The sequence below is a fragment of the Cyprinus carpio genome, chromosome A20 (genome assembly GCF_018340385.1).
Source record: "Cyprinus carpio isolate SPL01 chromosome A20, ASM1834038v1, whole genome shotgun sequence".
Taxonomy (NCBI): domain Eukaryota; kingdom Metazoa; phylum Chordata; class Actinopteri; order Cypriniformes; family Cyprinidae; genus Cyprinus; species Cyprinus carpio.
The window spans coordinates 21483841-21496248 of NC_056591.1; the positions used below are offsets into that span (position 1 = coordinate 21483841).

At 36.1% G+C, this 12408-nt stretch overlaps 3 protein-coding genes across 3 annotated transcripts in view; 1 reads left to right on the plus strand and 2 right to left on the minus strand.

Annotated features, from left to right (window-relative positions):
* Positions 1-87: 87 nt before the first annotated feature.
* LOC109060312 (gap junction Cx32.7 protein-like) lies at positions 88-3034 on the minus strand. The gene is made up of 3 exons (XM_019077470.2): positions 2711-3034; positions 2363-2471; positions 88-1243 (listed from the first exon to the last, which is right to left on the minus strand). The coding sequence occupies exon 3, from the start codon at positions 1221-1223 to the stop codon at positions 327-329; it is 897 nt and encodes a 298-aa protein (XP_018933015.2). The 5' UTR covers positions 1224-1243; positions 2363-2471; positions 2711-3034; the 3' UTR covers positions 88-326.
* Positions 3035-3510: 476 nt separating this feature from the next.
* LOC109060311 (inactive hydroxysteroid dehydrogenase-like protein 1) lies at positions 3511-5590 on the minus strand. Its single transcript, XM_019077469.2, has 4 exons — positions 5192-5590; positions 4636-5081; positions 3797-4015; positions 3511-3702 (listed from the first exon to the last, which is right to left on the minus strand). Exons 1-4 carry the CDS (start codon positions 5409-5411, stop codon positions 3631-3633), a joined length of 957 nt encoding a protein of 318 aa, XP_018933014.1. The 5' UTR covers positions 5412-5590; the 3' UTR covers positions 3511-3630.
* Positions 5591-5634: 44 nt separating this feature from the next.
* tbc1d32 (TBC1 domain family, member 32) overlaps positions 5635-12408 on the plus strand; it is a 40996-nt gene continuing 34222 nt past the window's right edge. Inside the window, exons 1-14 of the mRNA XM_042778139.1 lie at positions 5635-5967; positions 6561-6758; positions 6849-7010; positions 8434-8611; positions 8766-8837; positions 8946-9071; positions 9593-9671; positions 9784-9887; positions 10012-10073; positions 10378-10528; positions 10652-10711; positions 11018-11120; positions 11945-12082; positions 12192-12281. Coding sequence (XP_042634073.1) covers positions 6604-6758; positions 6849-7010; positions 8434-8611; positions 8766-8837; positions 8946-9071; positions 9593-9671; positions 9784-9887; positions 10012-10073; positions 10378-10528; positions 10652-10711; positions 11018-11120; positions 11945-12082; positions 12192-12281 — 1480 coding nt within the window. The 5' untranslated portion in view covers positions 5635-5967; positions 6561-6603. The remainder of the gene's footprint in view (positions 5968-6560; positions 6759-6848; positions 7011-8433; positions 8612-8765; positions 8838-8945; positions 9072-9592; positions 9672-9783; positions 9888-10011; positions 10074-10377; positions 10529-10651; positions 10712-11017; positions 11121-11944; positions 12083-12191; positions 12282-12408) is intronic.

The following is a 12408-nucleotide window of genomic DNA, read 5'->3' on the forward strand; positions in this document are numbered from 1 at the left end:
TTTGATCAAATAAATTTAGCCCTCAGTCTTATTTTTTTTCCTAAATACAGAAACTGACAGAAATAAATGACAAAAACACAATTTACATGCACAATTTGAAGCTTTATTTTATCAAATCTTTCTACAGAGTACAATTTCCGACTTAAATGAGAAAAAAACAAAACCAGATAAGAACTTTCAGCAATACATTATTGATTTGTTAAATAGAGAGAGAGGGTCATAGCGTGCTTGAAGTTTGGGGTCTCGACCATGCACGAGTCACTTGGATCAGTGGCTGTTTGCTCAAGTTGACCGTGTGAAAGCCTTTGTGTACAGAGACCTGCGGATCAGATATGGACCTCTTGCACGTCAGCACTATGGTCCTCCGAAACCACACTCTTAGTTGCCTCATTGCCAGGTTCCCTCCTCTGAAGCTCTAGCTCACGGTTCATCCAGTTCTGAATCACCTGACCTGTATTTTTGAAGTCCTTCCTGTTCACAACCGGGGTCACGGGTGTGATGGTGTAGTCCTTTTTGCGGCTGAGACACTCATTGATCTTCTTGACAAAAAGATATAAGATCTCAATCACATTTAGGAATAAAGAGACACAGGCCACCACCAGCATGAACCAAATGAAGATGCTTTTCTCAGTAGGCCTTGATAAGAAACAGTCCACCTTGTGAGGACACGGAAAACGGACACAGACAAATTGGGCCTGAAGAGTGAAGCCATACAGGTAGTACTGACCTAAGATGAAACCCACCTCTAAAAGTATCTTGCAAAGCAAACTCAGAATGTAGCTTCTCAAGAGACGCCCCCGAATGCTAACCTTCCCATTGTCCCTGCTGTACTTAGGAAATTTGTAGCCTTTCTTGAGAAACAGATTGATTTGCTCATTCTGAAGCTCTTTCTTCATCATCTCTCTCACTTTCTTTTCGACATGTATGACATGGACGACGTGGCCCAGGTAGGCCAGAGTAGGTGTGGACACCGAGATGATCTGCAGCACCCAAAAACGAATGTGTGAGATGGGGAACGCCTGGTCGTAGCAGACGTTCTCGCACCCTGGCTGCTCTGTGTTGCAGATGAAGTCTGACTGCTCATCGCCCCAAACTCTCTCGGCACCGGCGCCGAGGACTAGAATCCTAAACACAAACAGGACGGTGAGCCAGATTTTTCCCACCACCGTTGAGTGCGTCTGGACTCTATCCAGCAGTCTTCCGAGAAAGTCCCACTCACCCATCTTTAATGTTAATTGAATTCCTGAAAGAAAAAGCCATTATTGTTAATTAGACAGAGCAGTTCGGCTGCAATTTATATGCAGTGATGCTCATCACTTGTTTTCACATACTTTATGAAAGCACTATTGATGGATTCAGAAAATACTGTTTATCATAAAGTCAGGAGACAAACCAGGTTCTTTTTCATGGGAGCCAAGGTTTTTGTGCTGAAAACCCAAAACATTGATAGTGACAGTGGCAATACTCTTTTCCGTCTTCAGGTCAGCTTGGTGTTTTTTACAGTCTGCATAAGACTGAAATTTTAAATACTTGTCTGCTATACTTGTAGATTATTGTGTACATTTCAGATCATTATATAATTTTTTTGTGAAGGTTTTTTTTTTTTTTTTTTTTTTTTTACCTTTCACCAATATGGGTAATACAATTTGTAAAGAGAAAACAAACTATTTAAATTAGACAAATGCAGATTAGAAGCATTTACACAAGTTACACAATGTACATAAAATCAAATCTGGGGGTGGGGGGGGGGGTAAGATTAGTTATTTGGATTAAAAAATACAGTTAATAAAAAAAAATACAACAACATAAATTACAAATTTCTTTAACATTGGAGGTTAAGTTAAACATATTAATCTTTCTTTCTTTCTTTCTTTCTTTAACATTGCCGTTCAAAAGTTTGGGGTTGATAAGACTCTTTTATGTTAGTGAAAGAAGTCTTGTGGTAACCAAGGCTGAATTTATTTGATCAAATAAGCAATAAAACAGTAATACTGTGAAATATTGTAACAATTTTAAATTACTGTATTCTAGAATGATATTTTTGAATATTTTATCTTATTCTTATGATGGCAAAGATGAATTTTTCAGGATCAATACTCCAGTATTCAGTGTTACATGATCCTTCAGAAATCATTCTAATATGCTGATTTGCTGCTCAAGAAACATTTCTTATTATTATCAAAACAGTTAACTTATCTTTTTACTCTATACACAAAATATATAAAAAATACATTTATTTCTAACATCATAAATGCCTTTGCTTTCTTGACCCAAAACCTCTGAACAGTAGTGGAAATAAAAAAAAGAGAGAATAAGAAAGCATTTCAGTTATAAATAATAAATAACTACTCGTTTCGCTTACCAAATACAAGAAGACGGAGAGGAAGTTTCACCCGTTCATCGAGGGCTCGAAGGGAGATGTGTGTACAGGTTTTCTCTAAGCCTTCCTCTTCCTATCGAAGAGGCAGCTTCTGAACCAAAACAAAGATTATCATATTATCAGTGTGTAGACTCCGAACAATTTTCAGCCTTGACATCTGGAATTTAAATATTTATTATGTTCAAATGGGTTTCTTGTGCAAGTCTATATGACATGCATTATATAATAGCTTTTATATATTATACTTTACATCTGCACTACTCTCATCTGAATATAAAAAATATTTGTTTTCAAAAAGGTTTCCCAAACATGCTCCATTGCTTTAATCACCAGACAGTCCCAGGCCAAACTCATGCCACTGGTTGCAAGTGTAGCTGTGAAAAGTGGAAGTATTTTTAGATTAAACACACCTTTAATTCCATCTATTTCTAAAATAATTTCGATGCTGTATTTCAGTTTTGACTTTATCGTATGAATCCATTGCTGAAAAAACATCCTATTCATGGTAAATGTATGGTAGTTACTTCTGTTAATATGAGTGAGATTACGTGAGTAAAGTGCATTGTGTGTTCCTGGCAGAGGAGACACAACATTTGACTTTATCTACACCTTCAAAGATAATGCTGGTTGTCAGCATTACTGGAGTTTATACAATGGATTGTATAAACTCTAGTCATGCTGACAAGCATATAGAAATCTCAGACTTTTATATACTACAAAATAATATACCAACATTGAAAATCAAACAATTTCATGCAGTCTTTCACTAAATTTCATTGCTTTTTATTGATAATTTGACAGTTGCAACAACTAAATAAGATACACTGCAATAACCAAACACTAGCTATATAATGGTACAATGAAGGTCTATTACTGCTGAGTACAGCTAGTATATTTAAAAACACTTGGAATCAAAAATAAATACTTAATTTACAAAACCCTTTTTTCCCCTAAATATATGACTCTGACCTTTGCAAAATAAATAGTGCATAAACATTATAGATTTGTCAACATGTTCCAACCATTCAAACCACTTAGAAAAAAAGTTTTGTGCAAACAAATATCCTGAAAAACTGAGGCATTTCACTCAGAACTCAGTATGAGGGGGTAAAGGACAGGGGGAGTAGTCATTTTTTTTTTTTTTTTTTTAAACACTTTAATCAATTATGTTATTCTAAGCTTGGTCAAAATAAACTCTGCAACATCAGTTTCATGAACCAGGTCCTTCACGTGGAGGTGAAACATCCCTGTCAGGTGGCCCTTGTAAACACACGTGATCCCAGCATCCAGACCCACTCTGGCATCAACTGCACCAGTCGAAACTAGAAAAAGAATAGCATAGACTTACTAAATATACATACCTTGTTTTATTACAAAACAAAAAAAAAACATTGTCTACAATGATTGATTGACAACCTGTATGGTGTGAGGCCAGTATCCTGTGGTTCGGTGAGAGACACCCAGAGTTGAAAAAGCATGGCTGGCATACACTTGTGGGCTTGGCACCAGCCAGCCAGCAGGACCATAACCCTCAGATCCTCGAGATGAGACTCTAAAAGGCAGCAAACTCTGCACAAAGACTCCTCGATGACCATATTCATAGTGCAGAGAGCGACTGAAGTTATCAAGAAAAGCCTGTGGGGAATTTAAAACAAAGAAGAATCATAAAAAAATAAAAATAAAAAAAAAAAATCCATAAAAAACAAAGTACATAGAGTGCCGCAGGGATGACATTTTTGTAGCCCAAAACCCAAGAACGAGTTAGCATTTTAGCACTTCTGGTTCATTATTAATACAAGCTCAAGATATTCCAAAAATAAATTCTAAAACAAAAACAAGATCAATATATTTTAAAACTTTAACTTTAAAACAAAATAAGATTTTTTTTTTTTTTAACTTTAACTTGCTAATTGCAAACTTTCAGAAAAAATAGTTTTTTAAGTAAAGACTGAATTAGTTTTTGGAGACGTTAAAGTTGTGTGACCATGGTATATTTCATTTATCACCTATGTTTAACTTTTAGCGACTGTATTTAGGTTTCAAAATGAGGATTATCATGATTAATTAATGATTTTTATTTTTTTTTTTGGTCAAGGAGGTTATTTTCCACATTAATCCAAAAGCCAACAGAAAAACCCTTTTGGGATTTTGTCAAGAGAACAAGGGTAATGCTAACTTCACCAGCTGGCATACAAAAATACATCATCACCGCAGCACTGTTTAGAAAATGAGTAGACATCAAGCAGAGATCTGACCGTAGATGCGCAAAGAGCAGCCTTTCTGGAAGTTGGACACAAGCAGTGCCCAGCAGAAATGTTGACCACTGCTCCTTTTCCCCTTTCCACCATAGCGGGCAGTGCCAGCCGGGTGACAAGAGTGGCAGCTACTATATTTCTATTGATAGTATCCCACACTACAGAATCAGAGAGGTCTGTAAAGTCTTGAGAGAGGTCGAGAGACCCATCCAGGCTGTTAACAATGAATCCAATATCTTTACTGCTGATGGCATCTTTAATAGGTTTGGAGGCCGAGGGCCCTTGACTGAAATCAGCTTCGATTAAAATGGCCTCTACCCCGTAAGTGTCTGAAATGGCTTTGGCAGTGTCAGCTAAGTTAGTGATGTCACTGCTGATTAGAATCACACAGATGCCATGCCTTGCCAGTTCCTCTGCATAAGCTTTTGCTATTGCCTCTGAAGCACCTGTTGGAAATCAAGGAAAAGGGTAAATATCAGTATGCAGTATTATAACATGTATTAAGTATGCATGAATTAGACAATGAAACATGATGATTAATCACTTTTAAACCTACCACATACAAGAGCCCATTGTCCATATTGCTGACTAAGATCTCTATGGGACACAAGACGAGGAATAAAATGAAGCCTTATCAGGCTATAGCAGTCCCTAATAAATATCACAGCCTTGCTGACTGTGTAACACGCACCCACGAGCGCGAGCGTTTCCACATAACAACTGCATGATCTGGCAATTTCTCGATACAAAAGCTGGAAGCTGTCAACAGCGGCCATTATAAGCTGCGATCCGTAACGTTACAATTATTTACTTTAAATTCGCAGCCAATGAAAAACAACAATCTTTTATATTTAACGAGTTAGTTTACACTCAACTAGCTTGACTATGTTTGTTAATACGAGTACTATTTCACCAGATTCTCCTCTTCGGTCTTGTCACGTCATGTGAATCAGGAAACCTAAAGTCACGTGATACACACGTGTCACGTGATTAACACTAGCGTCTTCAGTCAGCGTCAAACGCATGCAAACATCACATTTCTTCGTGTTTCTGTGGTTTTATCGTAGTTATTTTTGCAATATGCGCAATCGAAAACTTTGCTAGACATGGAATACATTCATACGGGTGTGCCGTGAATCTTATTTTTTTTGCAAATAACGGGTGTTTTATTGCGGATGCCTCAGCTCAGTTGGGCTTGTTTCCATAGAAACGGTACTGCTAACGGATGACTATACAGCCCTGTGTTTTATGAAACGTCCGATTATGAAAGATTTCTAATGTTATGGAAGCGACGTAGCTCATCTGTTTGGACATGATGTGAAATTATAGCAGGTAATGTTTAAAACGTCCCATGAGCTTTATGTGTAATATATATTTGTTAATGAGAAAATTCAATCTTAAATGCCAGCATTTGAATTCTGAACATCTCAGTTTTATGTACTCGCATAAAGGGATATGATATAGCTAACGTATAATGCGTTACTCCGATGTAGGGATATGATGTAGCCTAAATGTTATTATTAGTGTAACTATATTTAATATTTTAACTATATTAGTTAGCCCTATGTGTATGTACGCTACCAATCAGATTTGACCGCACTTGACATGATTCCATGTTTCGTATGATTTGGAAATGGCTCTAATGTGTAAAATTAGTTTTATAGAAGTGTACAAATTGTGGCTAAATAACAAATTAATTAATTTATTTTTTATATTAATACCACTGTTTAGTGGATTGAGTGGGATACTGAATGAAAGCAGCCAACAAGTGTGCAGCATACATGGAAACTCCATCAATACTGTTTTAATTTCATTCCAGGAATCTAAACTTAGTGGGAATATATACTGCATAGACTGTGTATACTTCCCACCACTGTTACTACAGGTCAAACACACCTTACTTAACACCTTGTTTTTCCAAGCAGGAGATCCCCCGTAGAAAAAAGCTGATCACACCCCTGAGAAGCGATGTCTCAGTTCTCCAGCGAGGATGAGGCAGAGCTCCAGAGCCTGCTCCGAGAGCTCCTGAAAGGTGTCAAAGACAGAATCTCAGGAGCACCATCAGTAGAATGTGCTGAAGAGATTTTGCTTCATTTGGAGGAAACTGACAAGAACTTTCACAAGTAACAGACATGTCTCTTCCAGCTCATGTTAAGACTGATTGTGATTACCGTTTGAATGATCTATTTTCATACCCTCCCTCTGTTTTTCAGCTATGAGTTTGTGAAGTATCTGCGAGAGTATGTAGAGAGCAGTTTGGGAGCGGTTATTGAAGAAGAGACTGAGAATTTTACCAGGGGTGACGGTCATGCTGTTGGGTCCGGGCAGGACACTGTGGTTCACGCTGTTACGAAGAGGACTAGGGAGTCCACACAGTATGTGTTTTTAGGATTCCTGTTACCTTGTGTTTCTTGATATGATAAGATGCTGTTGTGGATGTTTGCTCACTGCATGATGCAATGAAATGTGAAAGTAAATGTTGTCAGGAGTCTTTTGAAAATGAAATTAATGATGAAACGCGATGATGAAAGCGAAAGTACCATGTGTTTTCCGATTTAACTAATAAGATGTTTTACTAGATGCATTTCTTTCTCATTGCATGATGCAAAAAATATCAGCACAAATGTAATTTTGCAATTAGTCTGATATAGAGTATATTTTTTTGAGAAATTCAATTTCAGCTGCTGTTTTCACATTAATTTTCTCCATAAACATTTTAAAAATCCAGAACAAATAACAAAATTACAGTAACAAAGGCTCAAGACTGAGTATTTAATGTATTTTAGGATAAAATGAGCTACTTATTTCAAAAAGCATTGCAAATTATATCAATGAATCAGCGACAACAAGAGGATATAAAACTAATTTCAAAATCTTAAATAAACAATATATGAAGTTTCTGCAAAATAAACTTCAGTTTAAAAGCTTCAAAAGTTTTTGAAGTTTTAAAGTGCTCGCCAACCATTTATTTAATAAAAATGTAATATTGTGAAATATTATTACAATTTAGAATAATTAGTTTATATTTTAATAAATATTTAAAATGTAAATCATAACTTTAATGATAAATACGAAATTCCACAATCACAAATGACCTCATTGTCACATGATCCTTCAGAAATAATAAAATGCTGATTTAATTTTTATTTTTTATTTTTTTATCATTACATTTGAAAACAGTTGTGCTGCTTAATTTTTTTTTGTGGAAACTGTGATACCAGTGTTTCCCATACATGGATTTATTTGTAGCAGCCCGCCACAATATCAACACTGACCGCCACAAATAGATTTTCCAAAATGCTTTGATTTCATTGAATAAACTTAAGCTCTGCACACTTCAAAGTCAAAACACGGTACAGGTGTTTTTATATGAATGTATCTGTGAAGGGCACCGACTGTCTTTTAGAAAAGTTTCAATCATTTTCATTTTATCTTTTCTATAACGCCTGATAAATCAGCGTTTATGAGCGCAGCACTGCTTCTTTTACAGCCGTTACCGGGGAAATTTCTAATCTATTTCTGCCCCTCCTAAAGCACCTCCTGCTGGCATAGAATTAATGTGCATTTTCAATAAGCCCGTTTGCTGTTTTATATATACTGTAGTTTATATTTCCCCCAGGAGAAGTGTCGCCACACATTGAGTGTAAGTCTGTGGGAAGCACTGGATACATTAGTAGTGTATTCATATTTATTCAAACATAGAAGTAAGTTCATTTTGGATTTATGTTTTCATTGTTAGAGCGATATCTCTGAGTATGGGTAGTTTAGTACTTCATATGTGCTTTTTTAAATCTGTAGGTATAAACAGATGATGCAGACTCTGAAACAGACCATGATGGTGGTTGTGGAATCTCTGATCAATAAATTTGAGGAAGATCAGCTGAAGAAAGAGGAAATGGACAGGAAGAGCCAACATGAGCAGTCAAGCAGCCATTACACTGACAACTGTTCTGACAGTGACTCTTCATTCAATCAGGTTGTTGCTGTATAAGTTTAAATAAGTTACAGAGGCTATAGTTGTTTCTTTGACAAGCATATCATCCTGTTTATCTCAGCCTTTCACATACTATGTCTGTAAGTTCATACTATAGACTGAATGACTAACTAATGTCTTTGATTTCAACACATAGAGCTATGCATTCATCAAGCATGAACAACTACAAGTCATCTCTGAGAAGCTTGACCCCGGTAGACCACGAGAGGTGAAAACTCCTCTGATACACCCACTTCCCATAGTTTCAGTTGTAGAAAGAGAGAACTGTCGTTCTGATTCAGAGATGAATCAGTCATGCTGATCTGTTTAATTGCAGCTTCGCTTGGAAGCTTTGCAGTCGCTGTGCTATGCCCCTCCCTCTGATGTCCTGAGCTGTGAAAGCTGGACTGGTCTGCGCCGAAACCTCTCTGCTGCGCTCACTGACCCTGACCCTGAGCTCAGCGTAAGAGATAAGTGCTAAATAAGCACTGACCTTAGATATGGCCTCAACAACAAAACAGTTTCCTTAGCAGCTTAATGTGGAAATACAAGGGCCAACATTTTCAAGCAGTTTCTAGAGAAGAGGTGTTATTTGAAATGGAGGCCATGACCTGTTCCACTAACAGTATTGAATCGCACAGTATGTGGGAGTTTATTATATGTATTGTGAACCAGGGTTATTATAGTGAACTAAAACTAAGCTAAACTGCATTAAACTAAAATAAAATAAACATTTTCATTACTTGAAATAAAGTAATTGTTACCTGAAAAAAAAAACTTTTAGTTTAACTTGATGTGCTACAATAACTAAAACTGAAAACTAAAAATAACCTATATTAATTTTATTAATATATACTGTGTAGACAAAAAATAAATAAATAAAAATGAGAAAAATACACAAGAATTACTAAAACTAACTCAGAATATGAATAAAAACATTATAGTATATAAACTTTTGTTAACATGTTTTTTTTGCTTTCACAGGATAAAGTCCTTCAATTTTTTGCAAAAACATTTTCATCTTCTCCGTTAAATGTGACTAAGGATGTCTACAGTAGCATAGGTAGTATCTTAATCTTATTTTTAGCAGTATGAAATATGTTTTGATATTCAGTATATACGTGAATGTACTCTCTGTCAGTTCATTTTCATGAAGTGTCAACATTTCTTTTCAGCAAAAAGCTTGGAGGCTCATTTCCTCTACCATAAGTTGAGTTTTCCCAGCGGCTCTACAAGTATTGATGCGAACAGACCAGATATGGCCCGTCTCCTCAAACAAGTATGTGACATTTCCTTTCTCCTATGAATAAAAATAATTAAAATTTAACTAGCTTGGGTAAAAATATTAATAAAGTTTCGCTTGCTTGTATAAAGACGAGTTTCTTTCTTTCTGGTCATTCTAGATGCGATTAATGAATGACTTTCAGAAGGAAGTGACAACATTTTGGATACGACATCCTGAGAAGTAAGCTTTCACATTATAAACACATTTCCCGAATATTAGGTGCATCCCAAATTGCATAATTATGCACTATTCTATGACATTTTGTAGTATAAATAGTGTGAGTAGTGCGTTCGCACTGAAAATTCCAAAAAGAAAAAGTGCACATAATTCATACACTATATGGTTGAGTACATAGTGCATAAGTACATAGTGTATGAGTGCATAGTGTGTAGTGCGTCATTTGGGACGCAGCTATTGTATGCTATATCTTGATTGTGTCAGATTGGCTTGAATATTAATTACTTTTTTTTTTCCTGTGCTCTAGGTACATGGAGGAAATCATTGAGAACACCCTTTCTTTTCTCGCTCTGCATTCTGAACAGGCCATGAGTAGTCCCGGCTCAGAGAAATCCCTGGAGCCTGTACACTTAATCTCTCTGCTGGATATCAAAGCCACCTGGTTTAAGAAATGGATGGTGAGCCAACATTTTTATTAAAGAATAAACAAAACCAAAAGAATAAAACACACACACAGTTTTTTTTCTTATAATAATAGTAACTATATTAGCATCTAATATTGTCTAAATATTGTCTTCTAGCATGGCTACTACAGCAGAACCGTTGTCTTAAGACTTCTTGAGAGGAAATACAAGTCTTTGGTGAGTTAGACCATGCAGTTTTATTATGTAAAACAGTATAATAGACATTTCAAACAATATTATGCTACATTGTTATTAGATGATTTTATGAGCATGTTTAGTGGCATACATCTAAAATTTGAATACTAAGCACAGTATTCATGCTGTACACTGGAGAAATTGTAGTATGAAAATATTCTATTCCAAGCATAATCAACATTCACTGGCTGGTTTAAATGAAATGGTTAAAATGTCAAGTTTTTTCAGTGCTAATAATAGTATATATTCAAGTTATTAATTATGGATTTTATGCATCTTTTTCACCAGATTGTTAATGCTCTGCAGCAGTGCATTTATTACTTTGATTCCTGTGATTCAGTTAGAGAAGAACCTTTGGAAATTATCCACAGCCTGGAACATCAGCAGATTGGTACGGCTGAACTTTTGCCCACAATGTGCACATGTAGTATCATACTTTATCTGACAAACTGGCTTATGTTTTCCCCCTGTGTGCTGTTACAGACTGTCCTTTCATGGTCAACTAGCTAGATTATCATTGCCAGAGATAATTCCAAGGGTTTGTAAACTTATTGTGAAGAACTTTCCCAGAATTCTGGTTCTGTTTTGTAGTTAGAAGAGTCACATGGAAAAAAACACCCAAACATACATACAGTATTAACTGATTGCGTTATTCTCTGCTGTATTCATAAGCCTTAGCTATCAGACTTTCAAACCACCCACAGTTTTAAAACATTCATTACACATCAGTGGTATTCATAAGATGCTTGTCTAGTTTCTGTGTTCAGGGCCAGTTTATGTTTGTTCCACAGAATAGTCGCTTCGGTTACTCATGTAGTATTACTACAGATTGCACATGTCATATTTCAGTGGAATCAAACTGCCTTATCTTTATAATGTCAAAACGCTTGTAAAATCTCTAAATGGTGAATATCATAGAAACTTGTACAGGTGACATAAAAAAAAAGAAGAATGAAATATGTTTTGTTTTTAAATATATATATATATTACATTGTTCAATCATTTTCATGCCAGTTAAACACATGGTATGCAGTAAATAACCCTAACTGCTTTCTTCTCTAATGCTTTTTAAATATTCAACCTGTCTGCACTCAGATTTGTTAAATATTTAAATTTGTATTTCAGTGCTAATTTAGAAACGGGGTCACATGCAAATGACTGAATCCATTTACAGCATGCTTTGCGAATGAGTTGTTCTTGTGTTTTGCCCTTCAGGCCCTGCTCGAAGAACTCTCTACACTTCTAAAGAGCTGGAGTTTGTTTATTTTGTTCACTCGCTGTGCGTGCTTGGGAGGCTTGTGATGTACACTAATGGAAGGAAACTTTTTCCCATTAAAGTGAAGAAGCGGAGAGGTAGGTTTAGAGGGAAGGAAACAAACCTAGATTGTGGATAATGTTTGAGAAGAACAAGTCTGACTCACTTATCTATCTATATACATGCGTAATTTGTCACCTGTTTCAGATCCGGTAACTTTGACCGACTTGGTTGTGATTCTGATCAGTATCATGTACCAACACCCAAAACCATCCTGCGGTGAGACGACACATGCAGGTGCGTCAGAAGAGTACTAGAGCGATAAACTCTGATTAACTCTAACTCAAAAACTCAACCACGCCTGCATCTTAAAGTCTAAGCGTGTGATTTATATGACAGTTATGATGTAGATGTGATATAGTGT